The sequence below is a fragment of the Diospyros lotus genome, chromosome 14 (assembly GCF_014633365.1).
Source record: "Diospyros lotus cultivar Yz01 chromosome 14, ASM1463336v1, whole genome shotgun sequence".
NCBI classification, from domain to species: domain Eukaryota; kingdom Viridiplantae; phylum Streptophyta; class Magnoliopsida; order Ericales; family Ebenaceae; genus Diospyros; species Diospyros lotus.
The window spans coordinates 14524726-14538605 of NC_068351.1; the positions used below are offsets into that span (position 1 = coordinate 14524726).

The 13880-nt window shown below is 32.8% G+C and overlaps 1 protein-coding gene and 1 long non-coding RNA gene across 2 annotated transcripts; one reads left to right on the plus strand and one right to left on the minus strand.

The window, feature by feature from the left end:
- Positions 1 to 716: 716 nt before the first annotated feature.
- On the minus strand, positions 717 to 7527 carry LOC127790768 (O-fucosyltransferase 36-like). The gene is made up of 3 exons (XM_052320431.1): positions 5943 to 7527; positions 5027 to 5276; positions 717 to 1301 (listed from the first exon to the last, which is right to left on the minus strand). The coding sequence occupies exons 1-3, from the start codon at positions 7301 to 7303 to the stop codon at positions 1125 to 1127; spliced, it is 1788 nt and encodes a 595-aa protein (XP_052176391.1). The 5' UTR covers positions 7304 to 7527; the 3' UTR covers positions 717 to 1124.
- Positions 7528 to 9263: 1736 nt separating this feature from the next.
- On the plus strand, positions 9264 to 9791 carry LOC127790774 (uncharacterized). The gene is made up of 2 exons (XR_008020824.1): positions 9264 to 9407; positions 9490 to 9791. It is a non-coding gene; the product is annotated as an uncharacterized LOC127790774 (long non-coding RNA).
- Positions 9792 to 13880: the final 4089 nt, after the last annotated feature.

A 13880-nucleotide genomic window follows, 5' to 3' on the forward strand; every position in this document is an offset into this window, starting at 1 on the left:
AGTCTAATAGGGTTCGTGCTATTTTTGAAAAGTTATTTTTTGTTATAAAAAAAACTAATTTTCTGTTTGATTCTCAATTTAATTAATTTAACGGATTAGTTGGATCTAATTCTTAGAACACTTACTTTTATCATTTAATATTACTCTAATTCATATTTGAAAAAAACTCTCTTATGATCAAAAAGACGAGTTGTTTATGTTTAATTTAAATTATAAAAATTAAAATAAGTTAAAATACTTAAATTAAAACCGCGGGAACTCAGTTAAAGGTTATTCTTAGAGTCAATTGAGGGGAGTCTTAGAAAACGAAAAAACTACAAAGACTTTAAACTGGTAAAAGTAAACATTATGTGGTAAAGTGTGAAAATAGCTTCTTAAATTACAATAGGTTTGAATAAAATTTATCGAAGAAGCAGAAAACGGATCTGTGACTGAGAGAGAAAATATCACAGGATATGGACATCACCTTTGAGTTAGTACATATTCGTAATCGAACTTTCGGAATTACAGAAGAAATGTGCAGTGTACATATTTTGTCGCTAACAAGATTTTAAACTTCCTATAATATTATGTTTTATATGATTTTTGTACCAATCGTTATGCATCCTCGAGCACGGTTCATATTTGCTACCATCACTTAGGCTTTGGCTTTGTTAATTCAAAACGACTGTATTGTACAAATCAAGCTATAGCTCAAATGAGTCTGAACTCTCAAGTGCCAAAAAGCCGCCAGTCTGCCAATGGGGCTGCTAATAATACCTTATTTATGCAGTAGAAAGTTTCCACAAAGATAGATAGGAATCTAAAAACTGCTAAATAGCTATCACTTGCTTTACAATCCAAGACAAAGCTGCACGACTCGACTCCTCAAGTAAGTAGGACTACGCTAATAATAATATATATACACAACACCAGCACCATCAACCAATGTAAATGCTGCTACAACTATCGTGCACATTTAGAGAAACTTGGCTTAACTGTAGACCAGGTTGAAAATCATCGTCAGAAGTCGGACCATCCATGTGTTAAAAGGCTGAAAAAAGATGAGCCAAAATCAAAATCACAGCTGCTATGAACAATATTTGATTGAACACCAAAGGGCCTCTGCATCATCTGGCATCAGTTTACTCATCCTCTGCAATAAAATTAGGCGGTTCACCCTGGCAGAGGTATTCATCGCAAAGTGATGCAGATCCCCAGCCCTTCCGGAGCCTCAGTATGTCCTCTGTGAAAGTGGACCCGGAGGATCCAATAAACACCGTAGACATTGCACAGATTGTTTTATCCAGCATAGCTTCCACCTTCAACATAAAAATTATAATTTCAAACAAGCAAGAACACGAAACGCTACTTTACCAAAATATCTTTCTAAACATGCCCCACAAAATAAATGTCAACAACAACAAAAAAAATCTAGCGAAGGGATTTATTATACTTGTTTAGAAACCCAACATAATATATAACTCTTCAGAAAAATCAAATTGCTAGCATTGATCTCATGTTCTGCAAGTCTACCATAAGCTGAACTGATCTACCAATATATAGGTTAGAGGTAATCATCATCTTGCTTACAAGGATAATGGTATACATGGTGCATATATTATGAATTTAAGAGGTTTCTTCTACTAAGGGAAAACCATTTGAATTTTGATATTTGCAATCAGTTGGATTACATTACTTTAATGGTCAAACCTACCACTACCAATATAGAAAAACTAGTGAAGCCTAGCCCTTTTGACCAAAAACTCAGAAGACAACAGTGATTGCAAGCACATGCAAATTAAAAACCGGAGAACAACACGTCAGATACTGTTCACTCCTCGGCATTCTTGCTTCAGTCCCTAAATAAAAGGCCCATTATTTCATCAAGACACTTTCCACATTGCATCACTGCCATATCTCAACAAATACAATTAGACATGCCAATGTAAACCCAGTCTCCAGGAGCTTCACCAATGATAACTCCATGTCAAAAGACTCAAAACTGTTTCTTTCTCTAGAGCAATTGCAAATGATCATTAAACCATTTATATCCTCAATTTTTTCTATTTCATCCAACATAGAGAAATTTTAATATGTAAAACTCTTTTTAGAAAAAAATTATCAATTTAAAACTCTAACCAAAATATTTCCCATTCAAAAACTCACCTGCCAACTCTGACAGTTAAATTTTTTTGATTGGACACACTGATCTCTTTCACAACTACAGAAAAACTGACAACCAGTTTTCTAAGAAAAACAGCACCAGTTTTTTCCTTATTTTTTAAAACCAAATTCTCGGTTTATTCATTGGTTTTGAAAATTGTAAACCGGTTTTTCACATATATCCCTTTGCAAGAAAGAAAGAATAAAAACCACTAAATGGTTTTCAGGAATAAAGAAGAAACCATTGCAGTTTCTTCTTTATTTTTGAAAATTGAATTCAAGGAGTATTCTTTAGTTTTGAAAACCGTAAACTGGCTTTTAACATAGTATCCTACCCACAAGAGAAAGAATGAAAACAGCTAAAAGGTTTTCAGAAATAAAGAAGAAACAATAGCAGTTTCTTCTTTATTTTTGAAAAACATAAATTGGTTTTTCACTCAGCTCACTTGTGGTGGAAACACGGAAAACCGCTATACATTTTTCAAAGTTAAAGAAGAAACTGCTGTGGTTTCTTCATTATTTTTAAAAACTGTGTTACCATTTTATTATTTATTTTTGAAAATTGAGAACCGGTCATCCCTTGTCAACTGTAACTAAAAGGCACATCAATTTCTTGTTTATTTTTGAAAACCTTGTTACTGTTTTTTTTTTTTCTTTTCAAAACCGCAAACCAGTTTTACACTTGAAGAAAAAACCAATCTTCAAACTAGAATAAATTGTGAACCTGTTTTCTTCAATAAAATGATAATTAGTAACACAGTTTTACATTTTGAACTTGATCTCATGGTCACCACAAGTGAGCTGAATGAAAAACCAATTTACAGTTTTCAAAAACAAAAAAAATAAATCAATAGTATGGTTTTCAAAAATAAAGAAGAAACCGCTGTGGTTTCCTCTTTATTTCTTAAAACCTTTTAGTGGTTTTCATTCTTTCTGAAAACCTTTAAGCAGTTATGGTTTTCAAAACTAAAGAATAAACCATGAATTCAGTTTTTAAAAATAAAGAAGGAACCATTGCAGTTTCTTCTTTGTTTCTGAAAACCGTTCAGCAGTTTTTATTCTTTCTTTCTTGCAAAGGGATATATGTGAAAAACCAGTTTACGATTTCCAAAACTAAAGAATAAACCTAGAATTTGGTTTTCAAAAATAAAGAAGAAACCGGTGCAGTTTATTCTTTATCTTAGAAAACTGATTTTCGGTTTTTCCCTAGTTGTGAAGGAGATCAGCATGTTTAAATCATAAAATTTAACTGTGTCAGACTTGGCAGGTGAGTTTTAGAAGGGGAAATAGTTTGGTTAGAGTTTTAAGTTGATAAATTTTTTTAAAGAGTTTTAAATATTAAAATTTCTCATCTAATATATATAAAATATAAGGGGCTGTTAACTTGTAGAAAACATTTTTTGATTTTCAACTACAATTTTACAACTACACAAGCTCTTATGTTCCAAAAGGCAATAGCATTCATTTTTAGAGAATTTAGAAAACACTTTTTTTATGTTTTCCAATTTATAGTATAAATTTGAAAAATTAGAAAATTGAGTTTTCTATTTTCTAATGGGAGATTCAACCATTCAATAGAAAATTGAAGTTGAAAAATTGAAAAATGTTTTCTATAACTGAGCAAGCCCTAAAATATTCTTCTTCTAACCCCCTTTCACAATATGACAAAAAAACAAGAACCCTATATTAATTTTCAACCCATCTCGTTTTTTGGAGGCACACAATATTAATTTTCTCCAAGACATCACTTCTACCACTTCCATAGATTTTCTTATCAAAGTCTCGATATTCCATGATCCAATCCTCAATTCATGATCTTGGACTAACTTCTTTACTCACATCGTCTATAAAAATGCAAGGACCCTACAGATTTAACACTACATCTAGGGACAGATGTTGTAATTTGAATTCATGATGTTTGACCTGCAAGTTTTACATTAGTTGGTGGCTACCTAATGCAACCCTCCTCCTCCATCAGGAGCTTGAGACTGATTATTAATAGGAAGACTAGGGAACTCAATCCTTGGGGAAAACAAAAGAGAAAAAGCAAGAAAATTATTTTCTGAAGGCTATCTGGGTCCCATCAGCACACAGCGGATAGAAATTTTATCTTCAAACACAGAATCTCACTTTGAAGGAAATACCTAATTATTTGTTGCAATTCTACAAAAAAAAAACTACATAACAAAAGCACTTCTAGGCCTTTGAAGGGTTGACTGTCATGGGACAGCAAGTAGATCAGTTAGATTTGGTCAAATTGGATCCATTTAGAGACAGAGTCCACAAGCAGTTTACTCATGGAAAGAAGAAGGCTTTAAGGACAGGCTAAGTGTCCTAATATTATGTTTTAAAATATTCTTTTATGTTCTATTTTCTTTTGTCAGTTTATTTTTTATTTTTCTGTCAGTTATGTCAGTTATTAGTATTTGAATTTGTCTAGATCTGCAATTCTCTAGGAAGCAGTTCCTGGTTTTAAGATGGCAGTTATTCCTCTACTTTCCTGTAAGATTTATATGCACTATTTTTCAGAAAAGTTTTTGAGTACTTTCTTACTCAAGGAGATCATTGGGTTCTTTCTTAACGAGCCCAAATTTTCTAGTCAAGATAGGTCAGGAAAGGGAGAAGATCGCAGAAGCATTCAGCAACTTCTTTTTCTGATTATTCTGTTTCCAGACCTATAACCAGATCCAGGGCTACGGTTCATACCATTTACCAAGCAAGAAATCCATGCATCCCAGCTAAACTTAACTAACAGGAAATTACAATACCACCTCCTAGAGGAGAACATGTCTATGAAAATGGATCTATGATACTACAATGGACCAGAGTCAGATTTAACAACAATCAGCAAACTTAAATTTTTCAGAAATTAAAAACTGACCTGAGGATCTTGCTCGAGGCCATGTCTATACAACAATGCATCCCACTTTTCGGCTGAATTACGAGAGGGCCGCTTAACAAGTGGTACCACTTTTCCATTTAATACAATTAGCGATTGTAATAAACTGGTTTCACTTCCGGCAGCATCTGTGGAGAGATATATAACAGGTATATTTGTTTTTCCAACCACATGGTTAATACAGTCTGCAGCTTGTGGAACAGGGAAAAAGCAACTTGGGTTTTTAGCATTGCTGACAACATAAGAAAAGACTGTTAGATGTGTAAAAGTTATATCGCACAAAGGATGAAAGGTTGGATCAAATATTTTTCCACGTGAACACATGTGAGGAGATGCATGCATGACCACATGCAGTCACAGCACATATGACGTATTTACTGGGAAACAAAAAGATAAGCAAAGCATTGGTAACAGATCACCACAAAGATTTCAGCATTAATATTTCAAAATTATTGGGTCATGAATATGCTGTGCCAATGCATATCATTGTGGACCTCATGGTAGGATGCATTTATGTCCAGCGAAGCACTTTCTTTCTGTCTTTCTTTTTTTTTTTTTTCCTGAAAATATGTCAAGTGAAGCACCTTGAGAAAGCAATTCTAGCAAGACATATGCACTGGACAAAAGCCAATACAAAAGGAGTATGGGTAACGGATATCAAGTTCCTAACTTAAGTAGTTCCACAATTCCAAACGTCTGGTAATGCAACATACTAATTTGGCAGCTTTTTTCTGCAAAATAAACTAAAAGCTAATACTATGTTTGAGGCAGAATTTTTTCCAATAAAAGGATTAATATTAAATGCATGGGCAAATCTCTCTTAAACCTAGTAACCTAAGATTCTAGACAAATGCACGTTCAAATATCAAGGTCAGACTGAAGGGAAAGGAAAGTATACCAAAACTTCAAGAAGCCATGACGGCGGAAATGAAGAGCAACGAATCTCTGCCCTAAGAATGTCTGAATAAAACGCTGTGCTGTAAGCATGATAAGACGACTAGGCTCAATCAGGGTCTTGCATTTGTGAGTGAGAGGACCACCAGATTGCATCACCAAATCATGCTCAACATCAGCAAAAAAGACATCTCCTATTGCAAGAACATCATCGGTGGAAGAAAACTTTTCAATGACGTCTTGCATAGTTCTTTTTGTTGGTTTCTTGACATCCTCAGTCCAAGCTGGCTCAAGCTTATTCATTGAAATCCCCAATGACTTCAACTTCTTAACCCGATCATTGTCCATGTAACACAGTTGTGGCAATGAGAAGTAGCACTCGAACTTGTCTATGTGCAAGTGGTGCCTTTTAGCTTCTGCAAACTCTTCAAATGTTACAACTACTTTTCTTCCCACACACTTATTTATATGATCAATATCTAGCACACGACTGAACTCATAATCAACTTTGGAGCTGGGAATAACTAGAACGCGGTTGAGCAGAGCTGCAAAGAACATGTGCTTCTCTAAACAAATCAAATGATTGGACATTTGCCCCGACACACACACTGCAAACAAGTATTTATTCTTCCTCGGCTTCCACACAATTGTTTTCCTTTCAGACAACTTCTGATCAACCTTTCGACACCTATCAAGGCCGGCATATCCACCAAGGCCAGGGTCTGTAACATTATCAGCCAAATCCAACAACTCCCCTGATTGATGAGAAGACAAAAGCACTTCTTGTATTTGTTTATTCAACGAAATCTGACTAATCATTGCCGACTTGAAATCCTCAAACAACTCAGACCATGACAATGGCGAAACAGAATCGTGTGACCGTGAACTAGGTTTCGAGGTATTAGAAGTAGAATTGACAGGACCTGGGTTTACTACTGTGGAATTGGAAGCGGCGATCGATTCAGTAACAAAAGTACGGTTCCACAGCTGGAAAAGCCCCAGTTGCTGCTGTCTCAACAAATACAAAGCTTTCAATTCGGACTCGCCCATACGATTGACAGGAGAGTCAAATTTGAGGCTGGAAACACCAGTTTGGAATAGATTCCGGAAATCGGTGGTGTAATACAGGACAAGGATGAGAAGCGGGAGGAAAATGGCGAAGAGATACCTCTTATTGAAGGTGAAGACGTGGTGACCGTGTCGGCGAGCATTGACAAAACCGTCCTTGAACTCGCCACGATCATCATCGTCAATTTGGAAGGTGGAGCGCTTGGGGGACTTGTCCGGTGGTGCTCTTTCGTTCTGATCGATCAGATTCAGGCGATCGTCTTCGTCGTCTGAAGAAAACGATGGTTCTCGGTCCATCGATTTGGAGAGAGGGATAATCAAGCGGATCACATTGAGCAGTGAGTACGCTGCCTCTCTTTCTTCTGTGTTATGCGATGCAACAGGGTAGAAAACGGGAGCAGAAGAATAGATACGAAGGCCGTTAATGTAACATTGGGTGGAGAAGGGGGGCGTCGGTGCAGGAAAGTGACGGGGCACAGGCCAACGGTTGGTCTCTCATTTCAGCCACCGACTGCGCTGGAAATGAACTCCGACCTCCGCCACTTGGCCATCTTGACCCGCCCCGCATTCCAACCCATCACAATTGGGTTAAACTTAGAAAGACCATTTTGCCCCCTCATTGGGTTAAACTTAGTTTTCATATTTTCGCTTTAACCCAAATTAGCTTTAATAGGTTAAATAAACTCTCTATTTTTTTAATTTAGGCCCACATTGACCTTTAAAATAGATATTTTTTAAAAGTTTATGTTATTCAACAACGTTTATATTCTATTTATGGGATTTAAATTTACTCCCAATCAAGCTCTTACTCCTTAAAATTAAATCCAAATCAAAATTCATAATTTTATTACAATTACAATAACGATGCTATTAAGGCTCTTACATTCAATTTAGACTAGGTAAAATTTTTAACTGCAAATGGCTTGTAAATGTAAATATGAGATGCAATTGTGATATGAGGTCGAATTTGGGCTTAAGTTTGGATTCTATTTGGGTTGCTAGGTCCATTATTTTTTTACATCAATTGCTCTTGGGCTCAAGTTTTAAAATACAAGAGTTTACTCATCTTTTTGAAAGTATGAAAGTCAATTTGACATCTAATAGTCATAAACACTTATTTGACCCTTTCAAAAGTAAAATAGTCAATTTAACTCCCAAGCCAAACTGGATAGCCAATTTGGAACTTCACTCTATAATATATTATGATATTCATTATTAATCTGATATGTTATAAGATGAATTAGGGCAAGTTTCATGTGACACCCTTGAAATTTGATAAAACAATATTGACTACTCTTATGTTTTTAAAAATAGCATAAATAAATCTCCCTAGTCTTTAATTTAGTAGAACACAAAAGTTGACTATTTTTGGCCCTATTTTTAAACCATTTCTAATTCCTATTTAGTCTTTCTTTCTATCTTCTCTCCATCTCATATCGATGGTTCATTATTGGTTCCTTTCAACAAAGGCCTATTATCGTTCGTAACAAAATAAAATTATAGATCTTACACCATTACGGAAAAAAAAATCTCATTATAGTGGTGTTTGAGACCATTGCAATGAGATTTAGCCACATAGAGAGAGAGAAAGATGAGGAGTTCAACTATAATGATGCCGACAATCAATAGGAATTGACAACAATGACAATTATAAAGATAATAAGTCTCGTTCTCTACATGTGTGCGCGTGCACGCACATTAGAAAATTTTCATTATGATTGATTGGTTTATTGATGAAATCTTATTAGATTTAATAAAAAATTTAGATTTAAGATAAATTGAGATTTGGTGAAAAGTTCATTGTTTATGAACCCTGGTGAGATGATAATAATAGTGGATGGTTTTCTCGTTCACTATTACATGTATTTTTTTTGTTTATATAATTACAATGTAAGAAAAAAATAAAGGGTAATTTCAAAATTTTAAAAAATTTAACTGCCATTAATTAACAATACGAGAAAAGTGAATGACGAATATAAAAATTGAAAGAGACGTATTATTTTTAAAAATAGAGATGTGAAATTTAGAGGTTTTATGTAAAATTTATGCAAAAAAATAGGAGTCCAGCTATGAATTTTCTTAGGCGGTGGCCGCTGGGCACAAATGCCAAAATGGGAAAAAGGGAATCCAGCACGTTTACGATGTGCACGTTGGACACGGTGACGAATATGGTCGTCGTCATCATTATCAGAACTTGTGACGAAGATTTATATATATAAACTAGTGATCCAAATCGAGTGACAATAATCAATAGCTATAGGGATGATGATGAACGTATAGCACCAGCGAGAGTGAGGCCTCCTTATCATTGTGGAGGCAACCAGAGCGCCGCCGAATGGCGACGGCCAAGGGACAGAACCGCGCCGCCGTGCATGGAACCAAGATGCCGGTCTTCATTGACGTGCGTAGAGCTGATCTCATCGTCAATTTCTTGTTACATTGATCGTCTTTTACTGTCTGTCTCTCTATTAATTAAGTGGTAGTGGTGATTTTGTAAAAGGAAGAAGAGGAAAGGGAGATTGAGAAGGGGAAGGAAAAGAAAGAGAAGAAAAGGAAGGAGATGGAGGAAGACTCACAAATCAACCTGCCGGGGCCAGGAAGAAAGAAGCGTCCAAGCCCACACTATTCGCTTCGGCTCCAACTCTCCTACACGTGATCACTAACTGCCCCTGGCTAGCCACTTTTCCATATTTATTTGTAGAGTAATATTAGAACTCATCATTATGACTTTTTATTAGAGGGGATTAAAAAAATTATGTGTCATTATCTTATTTATAAGGATTTACTTTCGAATATTCCGCTAGCATAGAAATTTGAAATGAGCTCTCTATAAAATTGATACAGATATAACTCAACATAGTTACAACTCTAATTTACTTATTAAAAACAGTCCAAAATAGATATTACAATATCTTTAAGTTAACGTTCTCTTTGGCTTAAAGGCCTATATAACTCAAAGAAAAAATCATAAATTTAAACACAAAATAAAATTACTCCAGAACTGTCTAATGACCTTTTTGGTTGGGACATTTCTATACACATACTCTACTTATGATTGATTGGTCCCACTGGACTCGCTCCCAATTATCTCTTTCCCCTTACCTAGAATCATGTAAATAACCAAAATGAGTCACAAGACTCAACAAAAATAATATATGAAGCAAGTGAGAGCATTTGAATTGAGGTATGAATAATCAAAATCGGAATAAATTAGAACAACACACAACAATTACAATAATTAATGACATGCCTTATAAGTATATATATATATATAAATCATGCACCCACTTCACTATTCATATATGGCCACATATGACAAATACATGTACATACATAATCTCAATGCATCCATTAAGTCATGGATTGAGACAGAGCTCATAGCCATAACTTGCTGTGTCAAGCGCTCTTCCATAATATTTTTTGATATCTTTTTTTTTTTCTCACTCAGAACATAATCGCCGCGCAAAATAATAGGTGCGCAAATATCTATCATGCAACCAGTTATACAAGAAACACCAAAACTTGCATGAAACTAAGTCTTTAATTAAGAAAAACATTATTCTTTAAGAAATATAGGGTGACACAAAACCTTATCGAGGCTTCCAACAAAACTCCACAAAAATACAAAAAAATCGCAAAACTTAGCAAAACAAGGGAGACACAACCCATTTATCAAAATAAGGGTTTTGCATAGGTAAGAACTATGATATTAACATAGGAAGTATAGCAACACAAGAAAGAATTTGAATCAACAAATTTTCAAAATTTTTAGATTTTAGCTATAACTTCGGGAACCTATTTTGCGCTCATAACTTAGTTAAATATTATGAATAATATATTCGAATCAAAATCTTGGATCTCTAGTTTCTAAAACAACAAATGGATTCAGAATCGGAAATAATCACAATGATTTATTGCCCAAAAATCGAAACAAGGTAGATTACGCGGTACAATAAAATTTCAGATTTTTGGATAGAATTTAACAAGGCTGTAACAGATTCAAATCATAACCAAATAAATTCAGTAATATACCGAAATGAAACCTATGATGTCTAGTTTACAGACCAATAAATGGATTGTAAATCGGATATAACTAAAGAAAGTTATATTGCAAAAACCCAAACAATGTCGAATTACATGAAGTGGTAAAATTATGAATTTTTTTAGGGCAAAAATTAACAAAGCCATTGGGGGCTCAGATTAAACCCAAAAAATTCAAGTCATATATCAAATCGAAGTTCATGAAGTCTAGTTTATAAAAAAATAAATGAATCTTAAATCAGATATAAACATAGAAAATTATACTCCAAAATGTACAGCATGCACAAATTTGTCAAAAATAAGAGTTCTACGAACAAATATTCCAAAATCATAAAATTAGGGAATGTGCCACCTCACCCCCCACTTGGCCTTTTCCCATTTTACCTCTCACTTATGCACGGAGACATATATATATACTATACCTTTATGTAATTTTACATTTATCACTTAAATAAAATCTGAAACAATATACACATATTTATACATTCTATTTTTTTAAAATAATTTTGACTTTTCCACATATCCCAATTTCTTTGACTTTTCAACATAATACTACCATTATTAAAATTTTGTTTTTAATTTTTTTTACAACATAAAATATTACTAATATTTTACTCAAATAATAACACATTATACACACATAAAATAATAATAAAATATTTTAGACCCGATAATAAATAATTACATCATCTATCTATCACTTTCTCTAATAAAAAAATATCACATCAGTTACGATACCTAATAGTATATTTTATTTAACTTTGTTCTATAAACACGATAAAATTAATTAAAACCCAAAATACACGAAAGCCAACGGCATGTGTCTCTCTCCCTCCCACCAAATTCACATTTGATTGTCCTTCAAAATTTTCTTTTTTTGGTGTAAATAACTATATATTAAATTGTTTGAAACGCAATCAATAAAATCAGACACTTATGAATCCAATGACAAAGTCTAATTTTAAAACAAAGTTTGAATGATTGACCGTATGATAAGGGGCCGGCCGGGGACCCCCTTGACGTGTTTGTGGGGTCGGGGGTTAGGCACTTGTAATTTGATATATTTGACGGGTGCTGTTGGTATTGGAATGGTTGCTTTGAATCGAACACGTTATAATCATTGTTATTTTCATATTATTATTACCAACGGGCTCTCTCTCTCTCTCTCTCTCTCTCTCTCTCTCTCCCTCTCATTGACCAAGACCAAGACCAAGACCAGGTTGCTGGTATTGTATGAACGATTTGGAGCCCTTTTTTAAGTATAAAATTGTAATTTGTATAAATAATTAGATTATTAAAAAAATAATTAAATATATCAAAATTTTAAAAAATATTTTTACCTAATTTATCGCTGTCGCCTTTGGATGAAATCCAATGATTGATGATGAAGTCTGATCGAATTTCATCATCGGATGAAATCCAATTTAGTCATGGAACTTGTATATTTTGTCTATACATATAACACGATCCTTTTAAGTGTTGTTGTGTTTGTACTTTGTATTAGTTTTTGTTGTGTTATGTTGCTAAACTAATGTTGATAAAATAATATTTAATACTTAAGTGTGTGAAATTTTATTTATTAATTTCAAATAATTAGGTTAATATTTTGTTATTATGTTATATAGATGTGTAAAATAAATTAAAATAAATTTTAGGAAATTAAATAATTATTTTTTAAAAAAGTAACATGATTATAAATATTTAATTTCCTATGTGATCTCGTATTAGACTCTATATTTGCACCTACTTCTCTTTAGGGGTATGAGAACACATTTCCTCTTCCTTCCTTTGGATTACTCTGCTATCAATTATTATAGGGGCTCAATTCCTAAAAATATTAGGTAATATTAAATTATTAAAAAATATATTTAGGACAAAATAAAAATTTGCCACTCTTTTCAATTTTTTTTGTTACATTTACTATTTTTTGATAAAAAAAAATTATCACTTTTTAGAATTATTGATATAAATATTTTTGTCACAATTGAAAATATGACAAAAATATTTGTCACCCTTTGAGAATTTTGGCAAAAATATTTTTGTTACTTTTTACGATTTTGTAAAAAAATAATTTTATCATTGTTAATATTTTTTACTAAAAAAATTGGTCACTTGTACAAATTATTTACACAAATATTTTTGTCACTATTTGAGACATTAACAAAAATATTTTCATTATTGAATAATTTTGAAAATTTTGTTGTCACTGTTTCTATTTTGTCAAAAAAATATTTATCACAATATTAAATGATTGACAAAATTATTTGTCATTATAAAATATGTGACCAAAATTTATTTTCAAATTAGTTAATAAGTGACAAATTTTATTTTATCATATTAAAAATTATGTTAAATAAGTTGTCACTATTCACATTGTGACAAAAATATTTTGTCACAAAATACACGTCATGGATAAAACATATAATTTGTATATAACATTTGGATTTATTGTGATTAAATAGTATATATTGTGACAAAAATATTTTTTGTTTAACAAAATAATTTGTTATAATAAGATAGTTTAAGTGATAAAATACTCTTTGTCACAATAAAACCGATGATATTGATTTTGTCACAATATTTCTATTGAGACAAGCTTGACTAATGTGATGACAAACTAACTTCGTCATAATAAATATATTGTGATAATTTTCATAATTATTATGACAAATTAATTTATCACAAGAAACCTAAATTTTTGTAGTGACAAATATAAATCAAAGTAAAACTTCATTCAAACAAAAGAATAAAGCAAAACTTAGCATATATTACAACAAATCAATTTAAAAGAAAATCCAACATCCACAAATCCATAACTTCAACACCACCACTC